This window comes from Echeneis naucrates, chromosome 22 (genome assembly GCF_900963305.1).
Source record: "Echeneis naucrates chromosome 22, fEcheNa1.1, whole genome shotgun sequence".
Taxonomy (NCBI): Eukaryota; Metazoa; Chordata; class Actinopteri; order Carangiformes; family Echeneidae; genus Echeneis; species Echeneis naucrates.
Window position 1 is genome coordinate 18,545,097 of NC_042532.1, and position 26,177 is coordinate 18,571,273.

Sequence of the window (26,177 nt, forward strand, 5' to 3'; positions counted from 1 at the left end):
TCCATCAGGAAAACAGCAGTCCCGACCAAATCCATTTTTGGAGAGGACTCTGCTCCCTCTGCATGGTAATACGTAGTTTTGTTTCATAATGTCGGTGGTGTGCCAAGGGAAGGAAAGCCGGGCAGAGCTCGCTCAGTCTTTGCAGATGCGGCGGGCCTGTTTTGTTGTAATGAAATGGCAGCGTTACTTAAGCAGGCAGTTCATGAACCAACGCTTGTTTACAATGACAAAGCCTGGCAGGATCTTCCTGAGGTGTGCGTGAGATTCAGATTAAACACAACAGATAAATTCGACCACAGTGCGCATTAATTGTTAACAGGTACAACAACAACCACATAAGTATTTCTGCTACAAGAAGCTCGTTCGTCAGGAGTACAAAAGAATGGGACAAATCAACACATCATTAAACAGCTCGTTAATGTAAATGTTGCAAGTTATATCTTCTTTCAGTCACGCTACTTTCTGTCTTTTGGAGTGAATCAGATTTTTCAAACAGTGGCATAACAACGTTTTACAACTGTGAGGAGAAAAGGACGGGAAAAAAGAAAGAAGCCTTTGGTTTTGGGATATTTGTGCCCTCTAAAACAAGTCTGTGCATGATGGAATAACTGCAAAGAGCCTGTCATCATTAAGTTGTTTTTACATTTCCATAAATCTGGACCAATTAGAAGCCGCAGTTTTCAGAAGGACATTGACTGAGTATATTTTTGAGTCCTACTTTAGAAACAAGGCTCATTAAATATCTTTGCACTCACTGCAGTCCATGTTTATGTATTGATGTAACCGTCGTCAGCGTTGACATCACCAAACTCTGGCTGACGACGGTATTTTACTCTGAAGGAGACGACATGTCTGTCTCCACTCAGGTCCAGATATGACTTAAAGCTTTTATTTATCGAGGGAGAAGGTGGAGAAGGTCTGGCAGAAGTGGAAGACTTCAGCTTCTTGGTGTGACTGACTACACAAACATATACAATCAGACCTGAAGCTAAACTTCCCAGGAGCCGCGATCTGGGATTTTGAATTTGGCTCATCAGTTAGTTTCCAATGACATTTCAAAAATATTGATGAAGAGCGCATGACACACTACTCTGCACTAACAACGTGTGGCTCGCAGCCTAGCTCTGGCATTGTCAATGTCATTTTCGGGGCATATGTTGTTTTAGTATTTTGGATTGGTGTAATGAAATGTCTTTGACTAGTCTGTCCTTGATGTATCTGGAGTGTGAGGGCCTTTTAAATCCAGAGGACACAGAGCATTTATTTTCAGAATCACAAGCAAGTGCCGCCGCAGGCAGTCCCGTGGCAAAAGCTTGTTAAAGTTTTAATCCTTAGCCTAACAGCTGTGGTATAACAGAAAAGTAACACAGCAGAGCAGTGATGGTGTAGGTCTGCACATGTACACCGGTGGTATAACAACCATGGAACCATGGAAGAGTCAGATTTTACCACTGGCTTTGATTGGAGGGGAAAGAAAACATGGTGAATAGAAGGTGTCTTCAGTAAACACAGCTTCTGTCAACTCGTTACAGATGCAGGTCAGTCCAAGTGTCGCGTTGAGAGGAACCAGGCTTTGGAGCAAGCCAGGAGACCTCAGGAGTCCATGTTTATCCCTGAATGCAACGAAGATGGAACATTTGCTCAGGTCTGTGTGCACCTCCGTCTCTTAACTGATATACGTGCTTTGGACGTCAAATATATTAGACAGTCGTCATTTTGCTGTGATTTGCCTTCTTTGCCTCTGCAGGTCCAGTGCCATACTCTGACAGGTTACTGCTGGTGTGTCACCAGCGACGGCAAACCAGTGAGTGGCTCCTCTGTGCAAAATCGGACGCCGGTGTGCTCAGGTACTGGAGGGGCAGACAGTCTGGCAACAGTCTGTACAGTTCTGTTTAGATTTCTGTTGAGATCAGCTTCTTCCATTATTCAAGTTGAAAATCTCACTGGTGACTACGTTTGTAGTGTCTTGCGGCCGGGAGGAGTGTTTGGAAGCCAAGTCACTTTCAGTCACTTCAGAATTCAAAGACGACTGGAAATAATTTATAGGTTGACTTCTCTATCAGTCGGTGCAGAGAATGGATGGGTCGTATTATCACAGTGCTCCGTAAATTATAGGCAGGAGTTAAATTGAGTAAATTATCAGCGGACTGACCCACCAGCTGAAACAAATGACTCTCAGGAACCCTGACTGTGCTGATGAAAGATAAAGAGCGAACACAGCCTTCGGGTTACAGTCAGAGGGCCTCACTTGCCAAACTTTAGGCACATGTGTATAACATGTCATGTGGCATATAGCAGGTGCAGGGTCAACGACAGGCCTAATAGCCACAGATCCAGGGGCCTCTTCCCCCCTCCTCTTGTTTAAGTGCTCTCAGCAGGCTGGAGGAGAGAGCACAGGCCTCTGCACACTCATCTTGGATGGGAACACTTTATGATAATCACCATCATTTTCCCTCAGAAGATAATGCATGGGGGTGTTTGCCAGAATTGCATTGCACAGTCACTAGAGCATATGGTGCAAATTTTGTACGGAGAGTGTGGTGAGAATGGTCGCATGCTCCTCTGAAGCTGTTCAGCAGACGGCCAGAGGCTTCCTTCCTCCTTACTTTGTCTTTCCCTCTCTCACTTTCTTTATCTACACCTTCTGCTCTCTCCCTTTTCTCTGTGTTTCTCACTCATGCTACTAATCACCTGTATGGCTGCAGTCAGTTTTAGCCCTTCAAGCAGAATCGCTCAAACTCACAAGTGGAGAAAATCTCTTCATTCCAGGAAACCAAGTAACTCTCCTCCATACTGAGGTTTCGTACAGCTGCAGATGTCAAAGTCTTCTTAACTTCTGCGACATATAACAAAGATTTATTTACTTTTGGGTGCAAACCAAAGGACAAGAGAAGACAAGACCAAATATCACGCTCTTTTCTGTTTGTGCCTGGCAGCTTGTGGATAATCTTCATTCCATCTGAAACCGATGCAGTTCATGAGAAAGTGAACTGTACAGAAATAAACACTCTTCGCCGACTGGACAGCAACTGATTTTACAAACGGGTCGAGATTGGTCTGTATGATGAGCAGAAGCGTAGATGTTCACATAGCTACACCATTCAGAGCCCCTCGGACGTTTTCACAGTATCTCACTGATTGAGAGCAGACCTTTGACGGCAGAATTGTGCCAACAAAGGAAGGGAGAAACACTGGAAGTTAGGGGAAAAAAAAAAAAGTGTAAGCACTGAAGAATTTAATATATTACAAATAGTGTTAGTGTTTTTTGGCTCGATAGCCTCGGATTGTCAGGTTTGATCTATGTCTGTGCAGCCGTTTACACTTTGACAGAGCAGGACTGTATGAAACTGGACTGCTATTCACTGTGTTCTCATAAATCTCTTTAAACCACCACAGCAGTGACTTACTGCACCTTACCAGTAGGACGTACGGGGTTCAGTAAACTTCTTTTGAAATATATTTGGCAGTGCGAAGCCATCTTTAGCGTTCTCCTTTCTGTCCTGCATAAGATCCAATATCTTCATTGTTTCTTGCAAAGGTATGTATGACACTGAAAGAATCTGGGCAAGCTAAACCTGATATACAGCTGCTGCAGTCAAACGTGCCCAACTCTTCTTTCCTTACGATCCCTTCCCTCTGACAGCAAATGACCTTTACTGACATGCTCAGACGCCCCTGTACACTATGACCCAAATCAATCATCTCACATACATTTGCAGGAAACTTCCATGAATTTATGGGAACTCATGCTGCGACAAGTGGATTGTCAGGTAGTAAATTTCCTTCTAGTCGCCTTCACTCAAAATGTCTCCCCTTTGTCCTTACATTGTAATTGGCTACACTGTCTAATTCTGCTCTTTTTCTCCATGCATCCATGCACGACACCAACTGTTTGCATGCACCGAACCAGAATGACAACTTAATTTTTTTTTTTTTTTTTATTATTTTTAATGATTTTCCACAGATGTATGAAATCACTCAGGTTTGAATTGGTTAGCAGTGAGATAATGCAACAAGCCAAATGTTTTAAATGTGCTGATGAAGAACTAACAGAATGTATTCCATCATACTTTGATAAACCTCAGCATCAAATTCTAAGACTTCCATGGGTTGGGTAATCTGTTATGTTTTTCTGTTGGTGTGTGTCCTGTGTTTAGCTGGAACAATCAAATTTACTCTAAATCATGAGAAAACTATGAAGTGACGCAAGCTTTCGCAAAAATAATTTACTTCCAGTAAGGTGGAAAATTACAAGTCATTATTTTGTTTCTAAAACTGCTCTGTAGAGTCAAATTCTTCAAAGTTACAGAGCAGTTCTCTTTGCTTTGTACATGTTTTTCTTTCCTTTGCAGGGTCAGTAACCGATAAACCGCCTGGGCCACCGAACTCTGGCAGAAAAGGTGAGCTGAGATCTGCTGTATGTCGTGTGTATGTCTGAGCATGTGTTTGTATGAAAGACAGAAAGAGAGCACAAGTTCAAAATGTGTTCTGACCTGATTTTGTTTTGTCCGTTCAAACAGTATGGGTGAAGAGCATACTGTTTATCACAGTTTGTAGTCCTGGATCAAACAGTAATTGAAAAATACTGTAAGTTACAAGTTATTTCAACATATTCAGCATGCTGTCAGAAGATGCTTCCTGGTATTTGACTAGTTTTATCAGAGACCACTCCACTAAGTATTTTTTATTTTACTCACATAGGTCAGTTTGACCTCAAGTGTTTCAACATACTGGCATGCCATCTGATTTAAAGACTGACTGTAGTGCTTGTAGAATGGCTCCAATCAACATTTTTTTTTCTGTGGTTTGCTCTTGACTGAATTATTTCCAAAGGGATTTTCCAGATGCGACAAAACTGCACATGGGTGAGTATTTTAGGTAGAGCATTACACGTGATAGATGACAATTTATCCTTTGTTTAGTTAAGAACACTTTACTGCTGCTAGAAATAGTAGTGGTAAAAAAAAATGTGTCTAAAAATACAGTCAATTATATATGAATTCTATTTTTAGGTAGGTTTTCTTCTGAGGTATAGAATTACAAATTGGCCGGACAGTGGACCGTGCTGTACTATGGTTTGTAACATCATCTATTTTTCCTCAAGGTGTCACTTCGCACCTTAATGCTGCAGATGACTGTTTGATTGCCAAAATGTGGACCAACGACGTGAAGCACTGTGTAAATTTAAATTCTTAATGATGAGAAAAAGAGCCTGCAGCTACAAAAGCAGACCAAACTTTAGAGCAGCTTGAGGAAGTTTTCAAGTCATGAATTTTTATGAATATGGTTCAAATACAACTGTTTTCAAAGCTCCTGCCAGAATTCTGGCTCCTGATTCTTTCTCTGAGTCAGAAGGCAAAAAGTGGAAAAGCGGAACAAAGAGCTGAGATTTTGGAGGGAAAGCTAAAAAACCCTGATTCATTTTGTGAATGGCGCAAATCATCCCCATCACATATTTCTTAAATGTTTGGACCGTTTGAATTTCTTTGTCGTGGGCCGAAGTGGGAGTTGAAGACGGTGTTGGATTTGACACTGTGGTGTCACTGTGCAGTCAGTCCACTTGCCTGACTGATCAGACAGACCGCAGCTCTTTGTCTTAGTGTGACAGTCGAGTTTAACTCCGTTTTTTTGTTCACCTCTGTGTTTGGACCAGTTTTCAGTCCATATGTACACATCCTACACCTGCACTGCAGTGTTGTGGGTCCTGATAGGGGGAAGGCGTGGTCATGTGAGCACAAGTCGGTGTGTGTGATTGTGAGATCGTGTAAGAATGGAAAGTGGTTGTATTGATGTGTGTCTGTGAGAAAGATGCAGCTCCATGTGGGTGGTCGTCCTGTTTTTGTATTATTCAATCTGTCTCTCTTGTCTGTTTTTCTGTCTGTCTTGGCCGGGCCATGTGCAAATCCCAACCATTCAACAGTTCTGGAGAGTAGATTGTATTAACCTCAATAATGGTAGTCTCTTTCCGTTTCTTTCTCACCCTTAACCCAGATGATGGCTCCAAGCCCACACCCACCATGGAGACCCACGTCCCCCCCGAGGGTGATGGTAAGTCTCCTCTAACTGCTTCTCCACCTGTCACACAGCAGTAATATGGTGGCTTCATTAGCTGAGGGCCGTGCTGCCAGTTTATGCTGACTGTCATGATTTAAAAGCTGGCTGACGTTTACTGCGTGTCGTCCTATTTCTGTTTTGTGTATTTTTAGGCTTTTGATCCACGACTTCATCCAAGATACAGTATTTCATGAATTTAATACTGAAACTCAATATGCCATTCCTTAAAAATGCACCATTACATCAAATGGAAAAGTCCAGATGTCAAAAATACTAGATGACACATTTGATGTTTTTTTGGAAATAATGGGATCCTGGATGGGCTTTTAATTTCGGTTCTTGTGGGCAAAGGTTGGCTGTACAAACTGTGACTGAAATATGCAGCTACTGGTGAAGTCAAGTGTGAAACATACTGATCTTTCCTCTGTCCTACCACTGCAGAGATAACGGCTCCAACGCTGTGGATAAAACAGCTGGTCAAGCAGAACAGCTCCACGTCCAGGAGGCAAGGTGAGAGAGCGAGAGAGAAATAATTATCATTATTTTTATTTTCATCCTTACCGTCCTGGACAGTGGACACCAACCTTTTAGTAAAACCATCTTGCACATTCAACCGCTGCAGTTTGTAGGATGCTATTCTTAGTTACTCGTTGATCTGGAGGTGATGAAAACCACACCGGAGGAGACGCCTGAACCTTAAAGCGCACATCAATTTGTCTCCGGTGTTTCAAAGGCTCCAGTTAGAGATGAAATGTGAAACATTTTCAGTTTGAAGACAGCCCTACGCTGCCAGGATTATATTTCTTGGTTTCTTTCCTTTGGTGTAATTTCTTTAGCTTTCTTTGTCTCATTTTCAAGTATGCCTCGACATGTTCACTACCCTCTGGGCTGCTGGACGCCTCTGACTCTGCAGCAACAAGTCAAGGAGTGTGTGTGTGTGTGTGTGTGTGTGTGTGTGTGTGTGTGTGTGTGTGTGTGTGTGTGTGTGTGTGTGTGTGTGTGTGTGTGTGTGTTTTATATATAAGGTTACAAGATACGGGCTTTTATTGTTCGTAATTAAATGCACTTCATAGAGAAAAAATTGAAATTGTATTAGTGCGCTGCAGCACAAACATTCTGTTTGTTCTCTGCGCTGTGATTTAATGTTAATGTGGCACAGAATAGTCATGAAAAACAAGGCAAATAATTGTCTTTGAAGAAATGCTTTTCATTTGATTATGGTGAGTGGAAGCTCACGTTAATTACAGGATGGACTTGAATACAATCAAACAAACAGTTGATTGCAGTATAACGTTGATGTGGCAGGCGAAGCTGGTGAGAGCAGGATTTTGGATTGTGTTTTAGCTGGGGGAGATTTGCGGTGACAGCTCTTTGAAACTTGTGTGGAAATGCCAGCTTCCTGTTTCCAATTAGCATCCGGTGTCATCAAAGGACAAGTGACGACAACTACAGAGGGGTCATCACATTTGGGACAAGAACATGTGTGTCTGCTAGTTCATCTGTATGGAATTGCAAACAGGTTGTGTGTGTGTGAGTGTGCGTGCACGTGTCTGCGGATGTGGGTATCATCATAAAAGCAAAAAGTTATGTTGATGAAAACTGTGTGTCGCATCTGTACTGTACTGAAGTCCAGCTGCGAGGGGCCCATCTTATTTTTCCATTTCTTTCCATTTCTGCTGTCTTTGGCTGCAGGTAGCTGCTAACTCCTGAGTACTTCAACAACCAGCATCTTTAACTCTGATTTTTCAGAACACAAAATTTATTTTATTTAGAGGATTTAGTGGATTTTTTTTTTCTCCGCTGGGATAGCAAAAAGAAACGAAACACCTTTATTACACCATTATCAGACTAATCATGACATTTTTAGTTGATTCGATGAAGCTGTGATAAGTCATAAATCTGCAGGGGCTCATTACTTCAGCTGGCTCCACTCAACTTGTTGTTAGATGCATTATTTCTTCGTTCATCAATCTTCTAACGCTTATCTATTTCTGGGTCACCAGTCCATCACAGGGCCAACACACAGAGACAGACAGAGACCAACAACCACTCACACTCAGACCTACAGACAATTTAGAGTCACCGATTAACCCAAACATGATGCAAACTCCACACAGAAAGGCCCCAGGGCCGGGAACCGAACCTGCAACCTTCTTGCTGTGAGACAAAAGCATTAACCACTATGCTGCCATGGTCACATGCCCTGTTCTAAAATGCAGAACTTCTGCTTCGAGCACAGAATCGGATACTTTTTCTGCCCAAATCCAGAGACTCAGAAATGGGGAGCAGTAAAGTGGAGGGATAGTCGGAGATCATTATACAGAGCGTGCTCAAAATTTGATGCAACAAGTGTTCAGTATTTTTACTCAACATCAGACGCCATCTGTCTTTCTCTACAAACACTCTGGAAAACCTGAGCGCTCACAAAGTAGCCCTCCTGTGTGCATATAAACTTCATTATTCATTTACTGGCTCTCTGTCGCTGGATACCCCATAATTATGATTTAAGGTGATGCGGAGATTGTGTTAGTGAAACCTGTTGACTTAGGCAAAGGAATGCAAAGTCCATTTTTCACACAGATACTTTTGGTGCCAGACGTCGACATACAGTTGTTCCAGTTTTGTGAGACGGGGAAGCTCGAAAAGTGTAGAGAACCAGAAACAAAAATGTTGATAGAATTTAATGCCACTGTGTCAGCTGGTAGCAGGATGGGTCGAAAACTCTGCAGTCTTAAAAGGGACAATAAGTGGCAACAGTAACTCGCTGTGACCAAACACAATCGTGTCAAAGATGACATTACACTTTATGGGTTACCCATAAAGCCATCATCTCTCTGGGTTTGTTGCGCTTTAGGTCAAACACATGCTCCAACATACCTCCACACAGAATCCCCCTATTACTGACATTTCCGCTATTTTAACTGCACTGAAGTCTCGCTACAGACAATATTGCAGTGATTACTCCACAGCTGAAAACCATTGGGATGAAGTGAAGAGGAGAGAGTGCTGGGTGGGTGTGTTCTGGGGGGGGGGGGGGGCAGGATGGAGGGAGGCAGAACGCAAGCGAAAGAGAGAGAAAGTGAAGGAATGGGAGGCTTAGAAGTGGGAGGAAGGGACTGAGTGAGAGATAACTGGAGAAGAAACTGAGAAATAAGGAAAGTAGAGAAGGTTTCGGTTGGTTTGAGCCAGGAGGACTCCGGCCAAAGTGCCGGGCAGGCCTCCTCTCATCAAAGATACCACACATGGCCGTCTTTTGTGCACTATTAACTAGCCCTGAAGAAACGCACAACAACAACCAGCAAACTGTATCAACTGTTCCTGAAAACCACTTGTATATGTGTGTGCGTGTGTGTGTGTGTTCTATTTTAACTGTTTCAGGCCAATATTTGTTTTCTGAGGGGTTGTGTTTCACATCATTCAGCTCTTGCCAGAGGAAAAGACATGAATATGGAAAGGAAACAAAAACACAAAAATAAATGCAGAAGAAATGCAGATATCCAAAGGCAGGCAAAGAAGTTGTAGATTGAATTTCAAATCCACACCAAACAGAGGATTACATTGCAAGAGTCCAGCCTTTTTCCATTTATATGTATAAAAACAATTTTCTTTTGGGAATCCTGGGTCCTGGCGCCAGTATAACCTCTGTATAATAAACAGTGCTAAATAATTTGGATGTGAAGAAACCTTGGCGGGGAGCAGAGCTGAGGCACAGCCCTAAAAACACTTGAGTGAGAGTCTTCGGAGGAGAAAAAGTTCACTGGTGCGGGGACACGTTTAGTTTTGTGTTGGCAGCCGTGCTCAGGAAACATGAACGCTGCCCCCCCCCACACACACACACACACACACCGAACCTGCTGCTCATCACTTCTGCTTAGAGGCCTGAGTTCAATGAATGGCTGATTCAAGTCTGAAATTAATTCGTTTACTAGTTGAAATTGTGGTTTTGAGAACTTATTCATTTCTTTTAGCTGTAAACTTATCATATTAACTTCAAAAAGGCTTTTGGGACACATTAGTCAATCCACACTCCTCTTTTTGCTCAGCTTAGTTTTCTACCAACTCCTGAGAAAAATGTTTCTCTCTCTAGCTGCTAAATGTTCTGCTTGCTTTCCCAGCGAGCTGCTTACCTTGTTTTTTTGCCACTTCTGTGGTTTCGGTTCCTAACAACAGCTGCTCGCTGCATCTGGAAACAAGGTTGATGAGAGTGCTGAGACTGACCCAAAACAGTAAAGTTGTGGGCTCTGAAAACAAAACAACAACCAAAAACACACCAAGTCTCTATAGAGCTGAGGGGGAAACTGCAGATTCTGCGACCACTTCTCACATCACAGTTATTTGATCTGCTGTTTGTGTAAAAACGACCAACGGTGCAGCTTCATGTCGAGGACGGGAATATTTCTTCCATCTTTGTTTTGGAGGAGAAAACGAGCTATATATTCTGTCCAACAGGAGGCGATCCCTATTGAATTTCACAAGTTTCCTTTGCTGATGTGGACTGAAGCAGACAGTGACCGGGCCGTCTTGTTTTAATTATGCTATGGTTACTGGAACTGTGTGAGCTGAAATTAGTAGCACTGCTGGGGCACTATTAAGCTCCACGATGTGAAAACACCTGAAACTCTGAGCGGTGAACTGTTATCGGAGCTTAATATTTCACAACGCACTTAAATGTAAAATGAGAGATGGCTCCGGAGTGGTGAAAGCATGCTTAGTCGCAATAGCAACAAGCTCTGGTGCACTTTGCTCAAGAGTGAGCGATGGAGCAAATGGAAGTGAATGTAAATAGAGCGTGGAGGGACAAAGTTCTGCAGGAGATAGACGATTTCTGATACAACCTGAGGAACAACACGTGACGGTTTTATGCCAGAAGTCCTTCCAGTTGACGTTGAACTGCATGAAACAGTGTGGTTTGTTTACATCCAGCCTGTGGTGGATCCATGGACCTCAGAGGACTCTGGACACGAAGCAGCAGCATCTGTGACAAAAGAGAAATGTTTCGATAAGGGGCGGGGGGGGAACAACCGTGCCACATTATATATATAAAAAAAAAAATTCTTACATGAAGATTCACTGGGGTTGCTTTTTTTGTAGCCTTCGCCACATCTCAGGGTCATCGTTGGATCTTCTGACGTGTTTCCATTTGGGGAAATAGTTTGGGAAAGCTCAAAAAGGGAACCTGAAAGGAAGATTTTTGTCAAAATATCACTGATGAGCGATGCCACATGCCAACTCCAGTGACATTCACATCGTTATAATCCTGTTTCCTGTTTCTATATTCTCACAGATCTCTGCCACAGGCTCATTTGTGGGGGAAAACTCTAAATGAGACAATCAACAGGCAGCTGGTCTGTCTCAAATCTGCCAAATCAAGCTGCTTGAAAGATGATTAATTGCAATGCTGGCAAACAGAAAATTAAAAGAGCAATAATTCTCACCCTTCACCTTCACATATTTGACTTGTGACAGATACTTGGTTTTAGTTTTTTTGGTGTGTGTGTGTGCACAGTGCGTGTCTGGTTTCCCGATTGTGTCTCTCTGTATTGAGTGTGTTTCTCATGGTTTTAGAGAAAGTTCCCTCTTGTGACCAGGAGAGACAGAGCGCCCTGGACGAGGATCGACAGAACCCTCGTGAGGCCATTTTTATTCCCGACTGTGGACCCGGAGGTCTTTACAAACCAGTTCAGTGCCACCAGTCCACAGGCTACTGCTGGTGTGTTCTGGTGGACACGGGACGACCCATTCCTGGAACCTCTACCAGGCAAGATATTTACAAGAACTAGCACTTAACTCAGACCTGTACTTCACTGATTTTGTACCTTAAGTTTTTGCTGTTGGTTGTTTATAATACTTTGTTGCATTAACATTCAGATATTCACATGAAAATATATCCAGCTTCTCATTTTATATGTCCACTCTCTGATACGTCAGCAGCCCAACAGAGGCACAAAAACCTCATCTGCTCAGTTTTTGGTACCTGAGCTGCTAAACACACTAAAACACACCTAAACCAGACTGCGTACTTTTAATGAGAACTGCTGTTACAACGTATGTACAGTAGCTTGTTGCGAGGTGTCTGTGGCAGTAAAGTCTGTGAATGCAACAGCCATGCTAACAACTCTGTGAGGCTGCAGTCAAAATGTTTTAATCACAGCAAACGTCAGCATGCCGAGAAGCCCAAAATGAGCTGATGTGCTGATGTTCGGTTTGTTCAGCATCTTTGCATTGATGAACGGAAGCTGGTGGGATTGTTGTGAACTGTGTAGGTTTTGGTGACCCATGTACTTGGAAAAAAAGGGAAATTCTGATTCGGCAGTTGTGTTCAGGTTCAAGTTATTGAAATTAATCCTACGGGGGACATGAACATAGGAAGCAAAGACATTACAGTCAAAGCCACAAATGTGAACCTCATGGTGGTGGTACGGGAAATGTCAAAGGATCACCAGAGTCATTAGGACTTATCCTTTGGGAACCATGAGTGTCTGTACCAAATTTCATGGCTGTCCGTCAAAGAGTTGCTGTAGTGTTCCAATCTGGGACAAACTGCTGCACCGAGCAGTCAACCAGCAGACCATCAGTACCCTCCCTGGAGTCACAGCGTAAAAGATACTTTAACTTCCCAAGAAGCCAAGCTGCTGTTGCCAGTTAATTTGACAAAACAAAACAAAAAAAAAAACATAAAATAGCTTTAAGCCTTAATGGGAATATCATTTATCTTACCATAAACAATCAGCATTTGGTATGACAGTGTTTTCAGTGCTGTTGCTACTGTTTATATTGCCTTCAGAGGAATGGAAGACACACGTTGGGGTTTTTCAAGAGCTTTATGTCAAAGGGAACCACATGAGACAACGTAGAAAAGGTTAAATAAATGATGCACATTGCTCATGTTTTGGTTGTTTAAAACGTTTTGATGACTTGTATCAGAAACATGAATATTGTAAAGCGAAACAAAGAGGAGGAAGAGATTGGATGTTTAAAAAAAACTAAACAAACTGGTGAACTGATGAACTGCTTTCATTTCTAAAGGGGCATCATCATTCCTTCTCAACAAGATGGTTTATGTTTTCAGGATGAAGTACGGACCTTTTGGCCTTAACTCTATTTGCATCTAGGATAAGACATGTTGAGTGTCTTGGATACATAACTTAGTATCAAATAAATGTAATGCCAGTTTTTTTTTTTTTTTTTTTGGCTAACTTTAGCATCTGTATTTCAGATATACTGAAAGACAATTTTATAGCATTTCTTCACATTACCGTAGGTCACTCCTTCCAGCTTCTTTCCCCTGGACCGCAATGTGCAGTCATGTAGCAGACATCCCATCTTGGATCACTGTCCATACAAACTGTGAAAAAAGAAATGACAACTTGATTTCAGTTTGGAAAAAAAAACGTTAAAAGCTAAATGAGATGCACATGCTCAATTTTCCAAAAAAGCACTAATACAATGTTGGACAGTTTGTTATGGCTCTGAAAAAATGCTTTGTGCAAGTTAAATTAGTTATAAAATAGAACGATCAATCAGATGTTCAGCAGGTTAGCAGCAGTATAATCAGTGCAGTATTCCTGTTGCATCATCTCCTGGTTTTAAGCCCGAGAACCTAGGAAAATATTTTGTGTTGCTGCATGTTCAGTCAACGCCCAAGTTTGATTTCTTTCATTTTGTATGGCTGGACAAACTGCTCAGCACTGACTAACAGCTCTTTCAAAGATTGCTCAGACAGGTTTGTTGTTTCATTCACCTGTTTCCGTCTAATGCAGCCATGTTGTCCTCTCCTGTCTAACAGGTACCAGAAGCCGGAGTGCGACAGTGCGGCACGATCTCGGATCTTAGACACAGAAGATCCCTTCCAGGGCAGAGACCTGACAGGTTGAATCCGCCTTTCATATCTTTGGATTCAATTTGTGATGTTTTAACAAGAATTGTTAACTTGCACGCCACAAATCGCTCAGAGAAGGTACTCCTCATGGATACTGATTAGCGTCTTGCCAATCTGTCCTTCGCTGTTGTTTCTATGCGTATTAACATATCTTGTATTTGGTTTGAGAAACGTGTTCAAAGGTCTTTGATGTGCACAGAATGACTTATCCTGCATACTTACTCTCGCTCAAACGCTCATACTTACTCTCTGGCCAGCGTAAACTTTCCCAAATCTGGTAAAATGTGTCAATATCACCGTAAACAATGACAACATTTAGGTCTGTTTTTCACACAGTGCTAAACCACCAAACGGTGAATCATGGTGGGGGAAAAAAAAGAAAGAAACCGCACTAATTTATCACAGTATGACGTGTCCTTGGTTTGGGAGTCACACTGACTTCACTATTGGAGACGGTAATCTAGTTACAATGGAGCTTCAGATCATGCTTAATTATGGTTGTTAAACTACGTTCGGACAGAGTTTCTTCAGGGAAGTACTTTCAGCAGTAAAAGCATTTGATTTTCTCACCTTTGTGGTAACTGATCAGATGGAGGGTTTTGATGAATGATCTACCTAATTGCACTTGGAGGTGTAGAGCCTCATGTCCAACCTGGAGGTCGTAACCTCAGCTCAGACTCCTCTGCCCTTGTTACTGCTCACTTACTTTTGTTGCCCCTCTGTTTCCCCATCATTTAAGGTTGCATTGTAACTCTTATTTAATTCCCCATCTGGTGAGTTTACAGAGTCAAGCATGACTCCTGACTGTGCAGCAGATGTGTGGCATGTTTTATGGAAGGTGTGAGTATTGCGGGGTGTGGCAGTGTGGGTGATGGGGGGCTGCTGTGGATGATGGAGATGTTTTTATGTGCTGCAGAGGGATGTTCTGAACCATTTCATGGCCATCTGACCAAGGCGGGAGGAGAAAAGAATGTCTGAGCGGGCAGTCTGTTAGCGTGCACCATCAGGTCCAATCACACTGTACACCAAACGCCACAACAGCAGCTCTGTCAGCAGGAGCTGAGAACGAAGGCTGAGATCTGTTCACTGTTCACACACTCAGCTCGGGAACGGGATTCTGTTCAAAACCAATAAAATGGTTTGGTCTTATCTAGAATATCAACAAATTACTCAACATTGAGGCATGTCTACATTTTCTGCACACTAAAAATAAGAGAACTGAAATTCAGGTTCAGATTTTATTGGTACATCTTTTTTTAAATGCTACAAACTGAACTCTGCAAAAATGTTAGCAATGTAGAAAGAGTAAACTGGACCACACACTAAAGCCCGAATGATATTTTCCCCAGTAAGTAGTTTGGACTTCGTCTGGTTTCTATCACTGTCTGTAGAAGGAAAAGAATCAAGTTTAGAACATTAAGGAGATCTTTGGGGTCTTTTTTTCCACAGATCTTTCTTTTTTCATGAAATACTCAACTTTTCACTTTCAAATGAAAGTCACGAAAAAGACAAAATCTTTGAACTACTAATATTGTAGACATGTAAACTGCATGCTGCAGGACGGGAAATTGATTGTTACCATAAAGCCTGTCAGCACCTGTTGAGCTTCGATGCATTTTGAACTCGTCAAATCAAATCTTAGTGCCCCGTACTCTGTTCTGACGCTGCCAGTGGTCCTGCCCCACACTGTGCCCTTGAGACCTTCCAACATTTGCTCCATACAACACAACGGTCTGCGCTTCATAACACCCCAATTTAACACTTGGATTAAGGCGCAGCAAGGCAGTGCTTCTCCGGGCTTGTCATGTTGTATGAAATGCTAATTGGATTCACCTGGCAGGGCAGCCAACCATCTCCCACAAAACGTCCTGAGCCAGCACAAAAGGCACGAAAAGAAGAGAATGGAGCGGAGGACAAGGAGGCCACAAACACAGAAGAAGAGGAATAGGAGCAGATTGACTTAGAAAATTTGAAACAGGGAGAGACTGGGGAAAAAAAAGACAGAATGAGAATATTAGTTTACTATGCAGCTGCGTTTGAAGTTTCACTTTAACAGACACAATTAACAGGGAAAAATTTGCACTGGTTTAGCCTGCTTTTAAAGCCATACATCTGGGCAATTAAAGAGAGCTACCCAAGGTGTTCAGAATTGTGTCATAAAAGTTAACAGGTCTGCACTGCTCAACAAAGCCCTCTCATCACCGCACACTTCTGTTCCACTTCTCGCCATGTGCCTTAGCTCTCTTCTACTCAGGTCTTAAAAACACAACACAAGTACATCTCTGCTGAAAATGTACCGTCATTATGAACATGGCTAGTTTAACAGCTCTATAGCTGTTATACAGCTCCAGTCCAAAGCTCGTCACTGAGCTTTGGACTGGAGCAACGGCTGTATCTGTCATAGCGGTTCTCTTGAGTTGATGCTTCAACGTGCCGTAATGACTCAAATTAGCTGTGGAAGGTAACTCTGATGGAATTTTTTCTGTCTCTGATTTGTGCCAGGCTGCCCGGAGGGGAAAAAAGTGGAATTCATTACAAGCTTGTTAGATGCCCTCACCACAGACATGGTGCAAGCCATAAACTCACCAGCCCCCTCCGGTGGCGGGAGGTAAGTGGTGTCACACGTACGACAGAGGACTCAGGAATCTGTAGCACTGTACGAGATGGCTTCTTTTTCAAGGAAAACGCCTCACTCTTCTGGTTTTTCTCAATAACCTCCTCTGACATGCTCTACACAGATTTCTGGCTCAGACACTGACAGGGTTAATGTTCAGTGTCCATCAATACAACAGAACCAGATACACAGATGAGAGTGGGAGCTATTTTGGATCATGATCGTACATTTCACGTGTTTGTGATTGTAGATTGAGTCAATTGAAAAGGTAAATTTGAGGTCATTTGATTTAAAATAACTAAGCTGTAAAAAAGCAAAAAAGTGACTTAAATTACCAGATGTACATCATCTTTTTGAAAAAGTGCTGAAAAGTTACAGGCATATTTCTAAGGAACTCCAAAATGCTGCCTATATTGAAACTATGTTGTTAATAAGTTGTATTAACTGATTAACAGGCACTGCTGGCTTTAAATAATTTCCTGACTACTTCAGTCAGTTAGATGTTGCCACTCCCTTTTATTGCAATTCATTTTTATTTATTTATTTTTTATCCAGCCATGTTTTTTCTCCTGCCTGTTCCTCTGACCTTCACCAGGTTTGTTGAACCTGACCCCAGTCACACTTTAGAAGAGCGGGTGGTGCACTGGTACTTTGCCCAGCTGGATAACAACGGCAGCCACGACATAAACAAAAAGGAACTAAAACCTTTCAAGAAGTACCTGAAGAAGAAAGCCAAACCCAAGAAATGTTCCCGCAAGTTCATCGACTACTGTGACCTGAATAAGGACAGGGCCATTACTCTGCAGGAGCTGAAAGGCTGTCTGGGCGTCAGCAAGGAGGGTGAGACAGGAGGAGGGGAGGTGGGGAACAACTGAGCGAGAGGAAACAGGGTGGCTGTGGGTGGGTTGGCAGGGTCACGACCCCGTTATGGACCAAAGGTCAGCTGGGTCATTTTCTCCTCCTGAACCAGTGGAGAGGCTTCAGTACTTTAAGGAATTAATTCAGAAATGCCCCATTTAGGATGGACAAGAATGAAAGTTGTCCTTGTTTGTGTTATGATGACATTTCCATTTACTCACACATGCGATTTTTTTCTAATATATTCATCATGTTTCGGGTTTAAAAAGTCAGTCCCAGGCAGTCATTTGAAGAAGAGGGTGAAGTCAGTGCTGCATGTGACAAACAGATGTGTTGGCAGTCTAAATAAGGTGCACTGCTCCACTCAGCACTCACTGATGAATATTTAGACAAGACTAATGTAGTCGTGGATCCTAGACACTGTCTGGGCCGGAAAACTGTAACTACTCATCATGAGTTTACAGACTGGCCCTAATATAGATCAGTAACAACTGTCAAAGGAGCTTACAGGGAGAGGCTGCTGCCAACTACAATCCACACATCATCCAGGAGACAGAAAAGAGATGTTCTTCCTCAGTTTGGAAATTTGGTTTTACCACCTTTGACAAACATTCACCGTATAAATGACCAGGTTAACATTAAATTCAAGACAAAACAAGGTTTTGTTTTTTTTTTTTGGGGGGGGGGGAAACTGAGTGATTGATGGGACAAAAAATAAAATAAAATAAATAAGGAAAATAACTAAATATTTTAGTAAGGGACTGAAAAAAATTGCCTATGTTCCTTGAACTATCTTGATGTTTTCTCTTTTACAGGTAGCTCAACAACAAGTGGCAGCCAAGGAACAAGGCAAGGGACAAATTTGTTCAGTAAGGCAAACTAATACGCTTTCACTAACCACACCTGTGGCTCGGAGCGCTGTAGATGGCTTATTGTGTAACCTATTAACCAGCACTTAGTAGAAATGTGTTCGCCTGGAGCAACTCCAGCTCGAAGGCGAAGCTTGTTGTACTTGCTTGCATGTTTTGTGACGCGTGTCATTTGTGCCCATGCCAGCTGTTGTGTGTCTAATGGTGGGTCAGACATTGTCTCCAGTGAGTGACAACCCTTCTCATGTACAACCATACAGTCAGGAGTAAACTAAAAAAAAGAAAATAAAATAACATAAGAGAAAAAAAAAAAAAAATCAGATAGAGAATACTAAAACCACTAAATGGTATAAGTAATACTATTTCACTGATTGTCTGCAAATCTTTAGTCCGTCTTACTCGTTTCCATCTGCCACCTTGTCATCCTGATCTTTCTTATATTCCTATCTGTCAGGATTCCCCCCATTGAGCATTTATTGGTCTCACTGATGCTGTTGATTCTGGCCACTCGGCCGCCTCAGCGCCACAAAGCACTGAGGTCATGTGTTGACGTTGGCGCTGCCCCGCTGTGCCTGCAGAACAGTGGCTCAGAACGGGCATAACATCAGGCCTCTCGGACCTGGGCCACTGCTGCCAGGATAAACAGCTCCGGTATTGGAGGAGTAGAGAAAGAGCCTCGGTCCGGTCGTTTTCCCTGTAGTCACTGAATCTCTCACCTTCATGCATAAGAGCGACTGTTAAACGGCCTGACAGCTTTATACGGCTCCTTATGCAGCCACTCAGTGATGATTGTGGACAGAGTGAGGTCTGTAAAAAGAGAAAGAAAGAGACAGAAAGCCTGCGAGAAAAAAGTCAGGAGTCTGTGAAAACATATGGCAGCGTTCTGCCTTGACTGAGATAGACAGCCATTGTGTTCAGGTATGCTTAGCTGCTCCTTAATGGCCTGGATCCCTTTAAGTTAAGCTGCCTTTGCCAGGCATTAAATCTTATCATGCTCTGTCGCAGCTTTGGCTTGCCAAAGGAGTGTTGTTGGATATATTTACAGTTTACGGTATGGGCATGTTCTCTTCGTTGAAGGTTGAGCATGCAGGGCAGCGTGGGGCACATCTGTATGAGGCTCATCACTCTTGACACATTGGAGCAGGCGAAGGAAAACATTTGAATACCGCGTGTGTGTACCTAGTCTTGAAGCGCTGGAGAGGGTGGCATCCATCCCCCGAAGAGACTGGAAAGCTCATTATAGATGAGATATGTAACAGAAGCCCAGGGCAGTGATTTTCTCTGTAAAGCTGTCTCTCAGTGGGGCCACGGCTGAGCTGCAGGTCTGCTGCTTCAGATGGTTCCAGCATTTCTTCTCGTTCACTATGATGAGAATAATACAAAAAATGTTTCACTGTTAAACTGCCTGCAATGGGCTCTGGCAACAAGGTCCATGCTGTTCTGTTCATAAGTCTTAATTCTATTTAGAAAGACGTAAACACACTTTTGAATAAGTACAAACACATGCGGTTGCGCATGTACCAAAGCTCCCACGCACAAAAAACACACTGAGCATGGGCACACACAATTATAAGATATTAGAGGATCTGTTATAATTGCTTACAGAGCTCTTAGACAATGGCTTTATAATGCAGAAGACATCAACTCTTGCTGAGCCTAAGTAGTTGTGTATTTGATAATCAGGTGAGTAATTCTTCCCCATAACAGAGTTTGTGCTGTTCGAATAAAACAGCTTCACATCACAAGCCATTTCTTTATAGCGGTGATAGAAGAAAAAGTTCATCTTCATTTGCTTGAAGTTTCATTACGGTCACAATTTGAGAAGAATTTGCATACTGCACACAGTACTGATAGACAATTAAGTTACACAAAGACATGTTGAATGAGCGTGTCTGACTTCCAGCTGTGGCTCAGTTCTTTCCAGTAGTGAGGGGAACAGGTCAGAGTCCAGTCTTCCCCAATTTAGTTGGTATGAGGAACTTCAAAAGCCAACTGATCCAGTGATCTGGTGTCATGTGTGTCCACTTTGAACTCAACTGAGGCTGATAAATGTATCAGGAACTCAGATAGCAAGGCCTCACTAAGGTACATGCTGCTTCACAGATGCAAGATATCCAAAGTGGCGAGCTTTGCTGTAATGAATGAAATCTTGAAAATCTTAAAATAAAGCTGTTCAGTGGTTAAAGGGGAGTCACAACATTATCGGTATTGAGCCAGCATGATGGTTAGTTTATGATTCTATACATATCGATTTAACATCATTAGGTATGAGTAAATAATAAGGAATATGAGGAACGCTTTTTTTCACGCCACCAAGACCTTTTGATTGGTTTTGACAGAAACACTTACATGACGGTGTGCTTCTCTCTTCCTTTCTCATCTCCTTTTCCGCTCTCCTCTCTTCCTCTCCTGTTTGTCCTGGCTGCGTCTGTCATTAGGCAGGAATGAAAGGAGGGCATTATGAGGCAGGCCTGGCACCAGAGCTGCAGGACCATTAGAGCGTCCAGAGCCTTGTCCTGTCAGAGCCAGCAGCAATTACTCCACACCACTTGTGTTTTAATTACTGTGACATCAGCTCGACACACTGTGCTGTTAAAAAGTATCCAAGGTCACCAGAGAGGACAGTGGCAGTTAGATAAGCATTGCTTTGCTCACCATCACTATGTGTTAAACGTCTGTTATTCCAAGGGATACTGTGTGAAACTGTTGGCCAAGCCCTTCCCCCCAGAAGCCTCCATGTACAGGTATACCATGATTCCCAGCTGCTGAGCCAAGTGTCTTTACAGGCTGGTCCCAGGTGAGTCCAGGCGATTCACTTCTAGACAGGATCTGCTTTCAGCTCTTTATCACGAGTGGGGCCGAGGTGTCCAGGGAGAGGCTGGGGAGCTTTGTGTTGTTAATGGCACAGACAGTGTCCTCAGTGACTGGAGGGAAAGGAGGGAGAGGGCCATTTGCCACTCTGGAGCCTGGTAATTGCGGCGGCGATTCATCAGCAGCATTGTAGCTCAGCTGCTTACAACAAAGACATTTATCTGAGCTGAGGAGAGAAACAACATGACTTCACTGGACAGACGCAGCAGGAAATACTATGGAGCTGCATAGTTTACCAGGTAGAACGTGGTGCCAATGCTGCTAGGGTTATGTCATCTGAATAACACTGAATATACAGCGCTGCAGTTACTGTCACTGAGCTGCTTAAAAATCCATTAACACGACTGTGGCCAAACTGCAGCTGGGTTACCCCTGAAATCATTTATATCCTAAAATAATCCAACCCATTTATCCATCTGATTGCCGGGTTTAAACATGTTCATGTTGGGTGGCCTGTCTGTCAGAATGACATCCAAAGAAGGACTGTGGGCTTATCATGAAATATGAGAGACATTTTTTATATGAAAGTGGAATGGGGACATTACCATCTAAGTCTGATGTGTCAGCTGTGATATGTGTTTATACACAGGAGGATTCAGTATTCTGTACTGGCAGCAGACACACTGTAGTCACCTGGTTCTAAGCCAGGCCGTTGTGTTTTATTCACAGCCTTACCCTGAACAGTTAAAGGGTAGGTGAAAACCTCCCCGTACTGGACTCACACATGATGAATGTGATCAGTGATTTATGGAGCTGTGGACAGATTGTGATTGTTTAAAGTTTGAATTTGGACTAAACGTTTTGCCTCAGAGTGCAGAAGCTTCAGCTGGACTTCTATTTCATGAGCAACATAACCAGCATTGACATGGACTGCACCTGCATGTCCCCACCCCCACATGCTCCTGCACTTTCACACCCCCGTATAGGCTGCTAGGCAATCAAGACACACACGGCGTATACAAAGACTACCACACAAAACCTTATACACATGTTGTTTTCACATACATAAACAGAGAAACAGAAACACTCTAGCGCAGACTTTGATTTGGACATAGTCCAAATCTTAAAGTGTAGATTAAAAAAAAAAAAATACATAAAAAATACAGATATACAATTGTGTGTAGAAAGTTGCACACACAAACTTGTGCACTGACACCTGAACTCTCAGAGTGCTCTGAAGGACCTCAGCCATCTGTAAGCAATCTAAGCTCTTTACCCATTACCCCCCCCCAATGCCGGTCGACTGATGAGTGAGCAGTCAATCTCTATGTGCTGCACACTGTCAGTCCCAAAGAGTGTCACCACAACAGTTAAAGCATTGTCAAGTCGATTTTCATTTATCTACAGCCACTCCCTTGGCTTCACGCGTTTTTTGTTGTGTATAAAATTGATAAATACTTCTTAAATTTTACCAAATTAAATATGTAAACTAATGACATCGCAGTTGGCAGTAGAAGGAAGTGTTTCTGTGCTAAAGTCTTAGTTACTTAAACTCGTATATTGGATGCCATGCAAAATTATGTGAAGTGTTAAGCAGCCCACAGATTTTATAGTTGTTGAGGGAGACTATGATCTTATCATGCAGCAACTCATCTGCAGACAATTCACCAACAAGTGAATAAATGTTTTCTCTTTTTCTTTTCTCTGTTCTCTCAGTAGGTCGTCTGGTGTGAGAATAGAAGGATCCAGAAGCTGAGACGAGAGCAGAGGGCACAGAGGGAAGGCATCTGTACGCTTGCTGACAGGAAAGAAAAAGATGGAGCAGAAAAAATACGAAGTTCCTGAGAAAAAAAAAAAAAAAAGAACAGTAAAACGAGAAAAGAAAATGAAGCAGCGCCAAAATATTTGCACTTTCTTCTCCCTATGTTTGACATTTAAACTGTTTGTACGTGTTGTTTTTCTCCTGAAGTGACTGAAACGGTCCAGGTAAGAATGGGAATATATTTGTCAAGAGAAGACCGGCTCACCACTGGAAGAACCAGTGTGTTCATGTTACCACATTTCCCCATATGATTAGTCTGCCGCGCTTAGCGGGAAGAAAAGTCAAACGTTCCCCGTTACATAGAGAGGCACATTCAACCCAAATATTGTTTCATACTCAAATCCTCACAAACAAACTGAAAGGAAGAACTACGTTCATAAAACTGCGTCACGCTGTATGTAAACATGCAATATTTCAGAATTTGCTGTTTGAACCTCTTGCAGAGTGCAGAACGTCTTAGGAACTCAACTGAAGAAGCAGATGTTTGTACAAAATCTGACATCTTTTATTTTTCCTCTTTATGGTTTGACAAGAGCACTGAGACTGAACAACAAGGTGAAGTTGCCATAAAAAATGAAAAAGGTTGATTAATGCAGTTTTAATTTCAAGCCACAATGACGGTTGTTAGTTTACACACATCTTGCTGCTCGTAGTCTCCCTCTGCTAAATTAATGTTATATTCATCCTCTCTAAACGGGCCTGATATTTCCAGCATGTGAGTGCTAAAGTTTTTGTGCTACTGAATTGTGTGATCAGGCGTTTACCAGCTTACCAGCTGCTGGTTACTATTACAAATGGCAACAGCTTTTCCAAAAACGTATTACAGTCTAGAAAATGAGTTTTAAATTCTCTTAATAGAAAGAAGATGTGACTAAACGCAGCCAATAAGATGTTTATGTTGGCCAGTATCTCATTGATATCAGCTCGTTTCAGCTGTTATATTCACGTTTATCCCTGTCGTTGTAAACAAGAAGAGAAATTAACGAATGTCAGGTCCTAAAATAAATATTTGAGTCTGCCCATTAATATCGGAGTACATTTTGTGTATGTAAGTACATACATTGACTGTCCTCTCATCAGTTGATGTCAGCCCTGCTCTGGGAAACATTTACCACCACACATACTTGGAGGCTTGCCACCCTGTGGAAGACAGTGCATTAAGTCCTAAAATACCCCCCAGGGTGTCTGATTAATAGGAATGTGGCTGAGAAGGAGGAAAAAGACAAGAAAAAGACCTCATGAATAAGTTTTAGAATGTAAAAAATAAAAATATTTCCTCACATTTGGGAACAATTGAGTTCCAAGAAAGGAGAATTTAAAGTTTCTTTTGTGGTCTGAATTCTTGTTCTTCTTTACCATAATCCCAAGAGTCACTGCAGTGGCTCATGAATGCGAGAGACAACAAGGCTCCTCTTGTAAATATGTACGATAACTTTTGTTTGTTTGTTTACTAAATTGCATTGTGGGGCATATGGGTGTTCACCTACTTCACTGTCATTCTGGCTTATTGTGTTAAACTAAAAACTTTTCTGTGTTTACATTGTCAAACGTTAGGCAATAACAGTAGCTGATTCGCAACATTGAAATGCTTAGACCAGTCTGTGTGTTATCAGTTCACAGCAGTGTTTATGTTATCTGTCGTGGGCTTATTTGTCCTTTTCAGTTCATGTTTTACGTTTCCTGTCATCATCACTATATGCAGTCAAGAATGTATACGGTATCTGGAGCTTCGTCCACTACAATCACAAGTCCAGTTGTGTCTAATTTGAACTAACAGTGATGGAAGCATGTCTTTCTCAGAGGGCTGTGCAGGCTCTCCAGGTTTGAACACTGGCCTCATGTGTCTGCTGAAGTGCTTCCAGACGCCATAGATTACATGCAAGATCTAAAACGACCTAACAGGCTGGTAATCACTGCTAATCACGATGGGGGACATGAAATGAAGGAGGCTTACAGATGATTGGCAGGCTGACAGCGAGAAGCCAAGCCTGTCTTGCTCCTCACTGGACACTTTTCCACTGCAAGATGTTTTGACAGCATTTCTTATTCGTGGCTTCAGAAATGAGATCTGTTGGGAAACCAAACACTGAGACCTGTTGTCTTTGGGTGAAATTTGTCGATGTAAATTCTGTGGCTTGAAGGGCAGCCGTTTGGCTCTGCTTTGCAAAGACAATAATGCTGTTCACTGTAATATGGGTCTTAATTCCTGAGCTATGTGAACTTGTCCCACAATGGACACACACAAGAGACCAAAAAGATGAGATCAACTCAGACAGGGCCATCATTTATCCTTAGCAAAGCAATATGAGCAGAATGAGGACCCACTCTACACTGTTTTAAAGCATCTATCCTTTTTTTGTCTCAAGTTGGCAATTCTGCAAATGGTCAATTATTTTTAAAAAAAGCCTATTAACCAATAAACTGAAACAATGTTGAAATACGTTTCTGTTAAACCATCACAGTCACACTTGTACATATGGTGCAGTAACAACAACCAGCAACAACAGTAACAATAATATGGAACTGATCCTGATGCTGTTTCATACCACATCTATTCAAACTATGTTCCGTCTGGACGAAGTGGGAAAGTGTTTAAAGGTGGAACACAAAGAACGAGTTTCACACTGACCCCTAATGGTGAGCACCGCTCTCTGCAGCAGCACAAAGTTCATACACTAAACCGCTGACAGCCAGATACACACACTACACAACATCAACCAAGCCGTTTGACTTTCATGAACTGAAAATAAATATTTTTAAAGAAAGGTTAAGTGTTGACAATTATTAAAAGTGGGCTACATATATCTGTGCGTGTCCATGTATATTGCACACTGTGGCCTGTTGATTTGTGGTTGGTGGGAGATGTTCTGATTTAGTGATGAGACTTCAAAGGTGCAGTGTCAGGGCTGGTGAGGTGAGGTTGGTGGTGATGGGATGGGGGGGTCAGGGCTGTGAGGGGAGAGAGAGTGTTTGTATCACACATGAAACTGGAGCCAAGAGGCAGCTGCAGTACATCTGTCTTGTACTGACACATGTGGCATTTGACTTCTAGTGTGAAGTTCAAAAGAGTTTTATAATGACGCAGCTGCTTAAGGATGCATGTGTGTGTGTTCTTTTGCCTTTGTTGAAGGTGGGGTGGAGGAGAGGTGGGACAGCAGAAGGGTTTCATAGGTAAAGAGAGGAATTTTAGGTTTGAAAGTGACGTGGGTGGTGCACGTGCTGCCTGATGCCATTTAAGAAGATTTATATCTTTATTTTATCTAATCTTGA

At 42.4% G+C, this 26,177-nt stretch overlaps 1 protein-coding gene across 6 annotated transcripts in view; it reads left to right on the forward strand.

Annotated features, from left to right (window-relative positions):
* Nucleotides 1–22,971, forward strand: part of smoc1 (SPARC related modular calcium binding 1) — a 34,694-nt gene extending 11,723 nt beyond the window's left edge. The window contains exons 4-15 of one of the 6 annotated variants that reach the window (XM_029494354.1): nucleotides 1,533–1,645; nucleotides 1,748–1,847; nucleotides 3,720–3,770; nucleotides 4,353–4,400; nucleotides 5,959–6,048; nucleotides 6,496–6,564; nucleotides 11,620–11,812; nucleotides 13,841–13,923; nucleotides 16,436–16,541; nucleotides 17,143–17,387; nucleotides 18,221–18,254; nucleotides 22,802–22,971. In XM_029494354.1, the coding sequence (XP_029350214.1) occupies nucleotides 1,533–1,645; nucleotides 1,748–1,847; nucleotides 3,720–3,770; nucleotides 4,353–4,400; nucleotides 5,959–6,048; nucleotides 6,496–6,564; nucleotides 11,620–11,812; nucleotides 13,841–13,923; nucleotides 16,436–16,541; nucleotides 17,143–17,387; nucleotides 18,221–18,254; nucleotides 22,802–22,841 (1,172 nt within the window). In that variant the 3' untranslated portion in view covers nucleotides 22,842–22,971. Of the gene's footprint in view, nucleotides 1–1,532; nucleotides 1,646–1,747; nucleotides 1,848–3,719; nucleotides 3,771–4,352; nucleotides 4,401–5,958; nucleotides 6,049–6,495; nucleotides 6,565–11,619; nucleotides 11,813–13,840; nucleotides 13,924–16,435; nucleotides 16,542–17,142; nucleotides 17,388–18,220; nucleotides 18,275–22,801 lie in introns of all 6 variants that reach the window. The other 5 variants (XM_029494355.1, XM_029494357.1, XM_029494356.1 and 2 more) reach the window with 5 other exon arrangements.
* The last annotated feature ends 3,206 nt before the right edge of the window (nucleotides 22,972–26,177 follow it).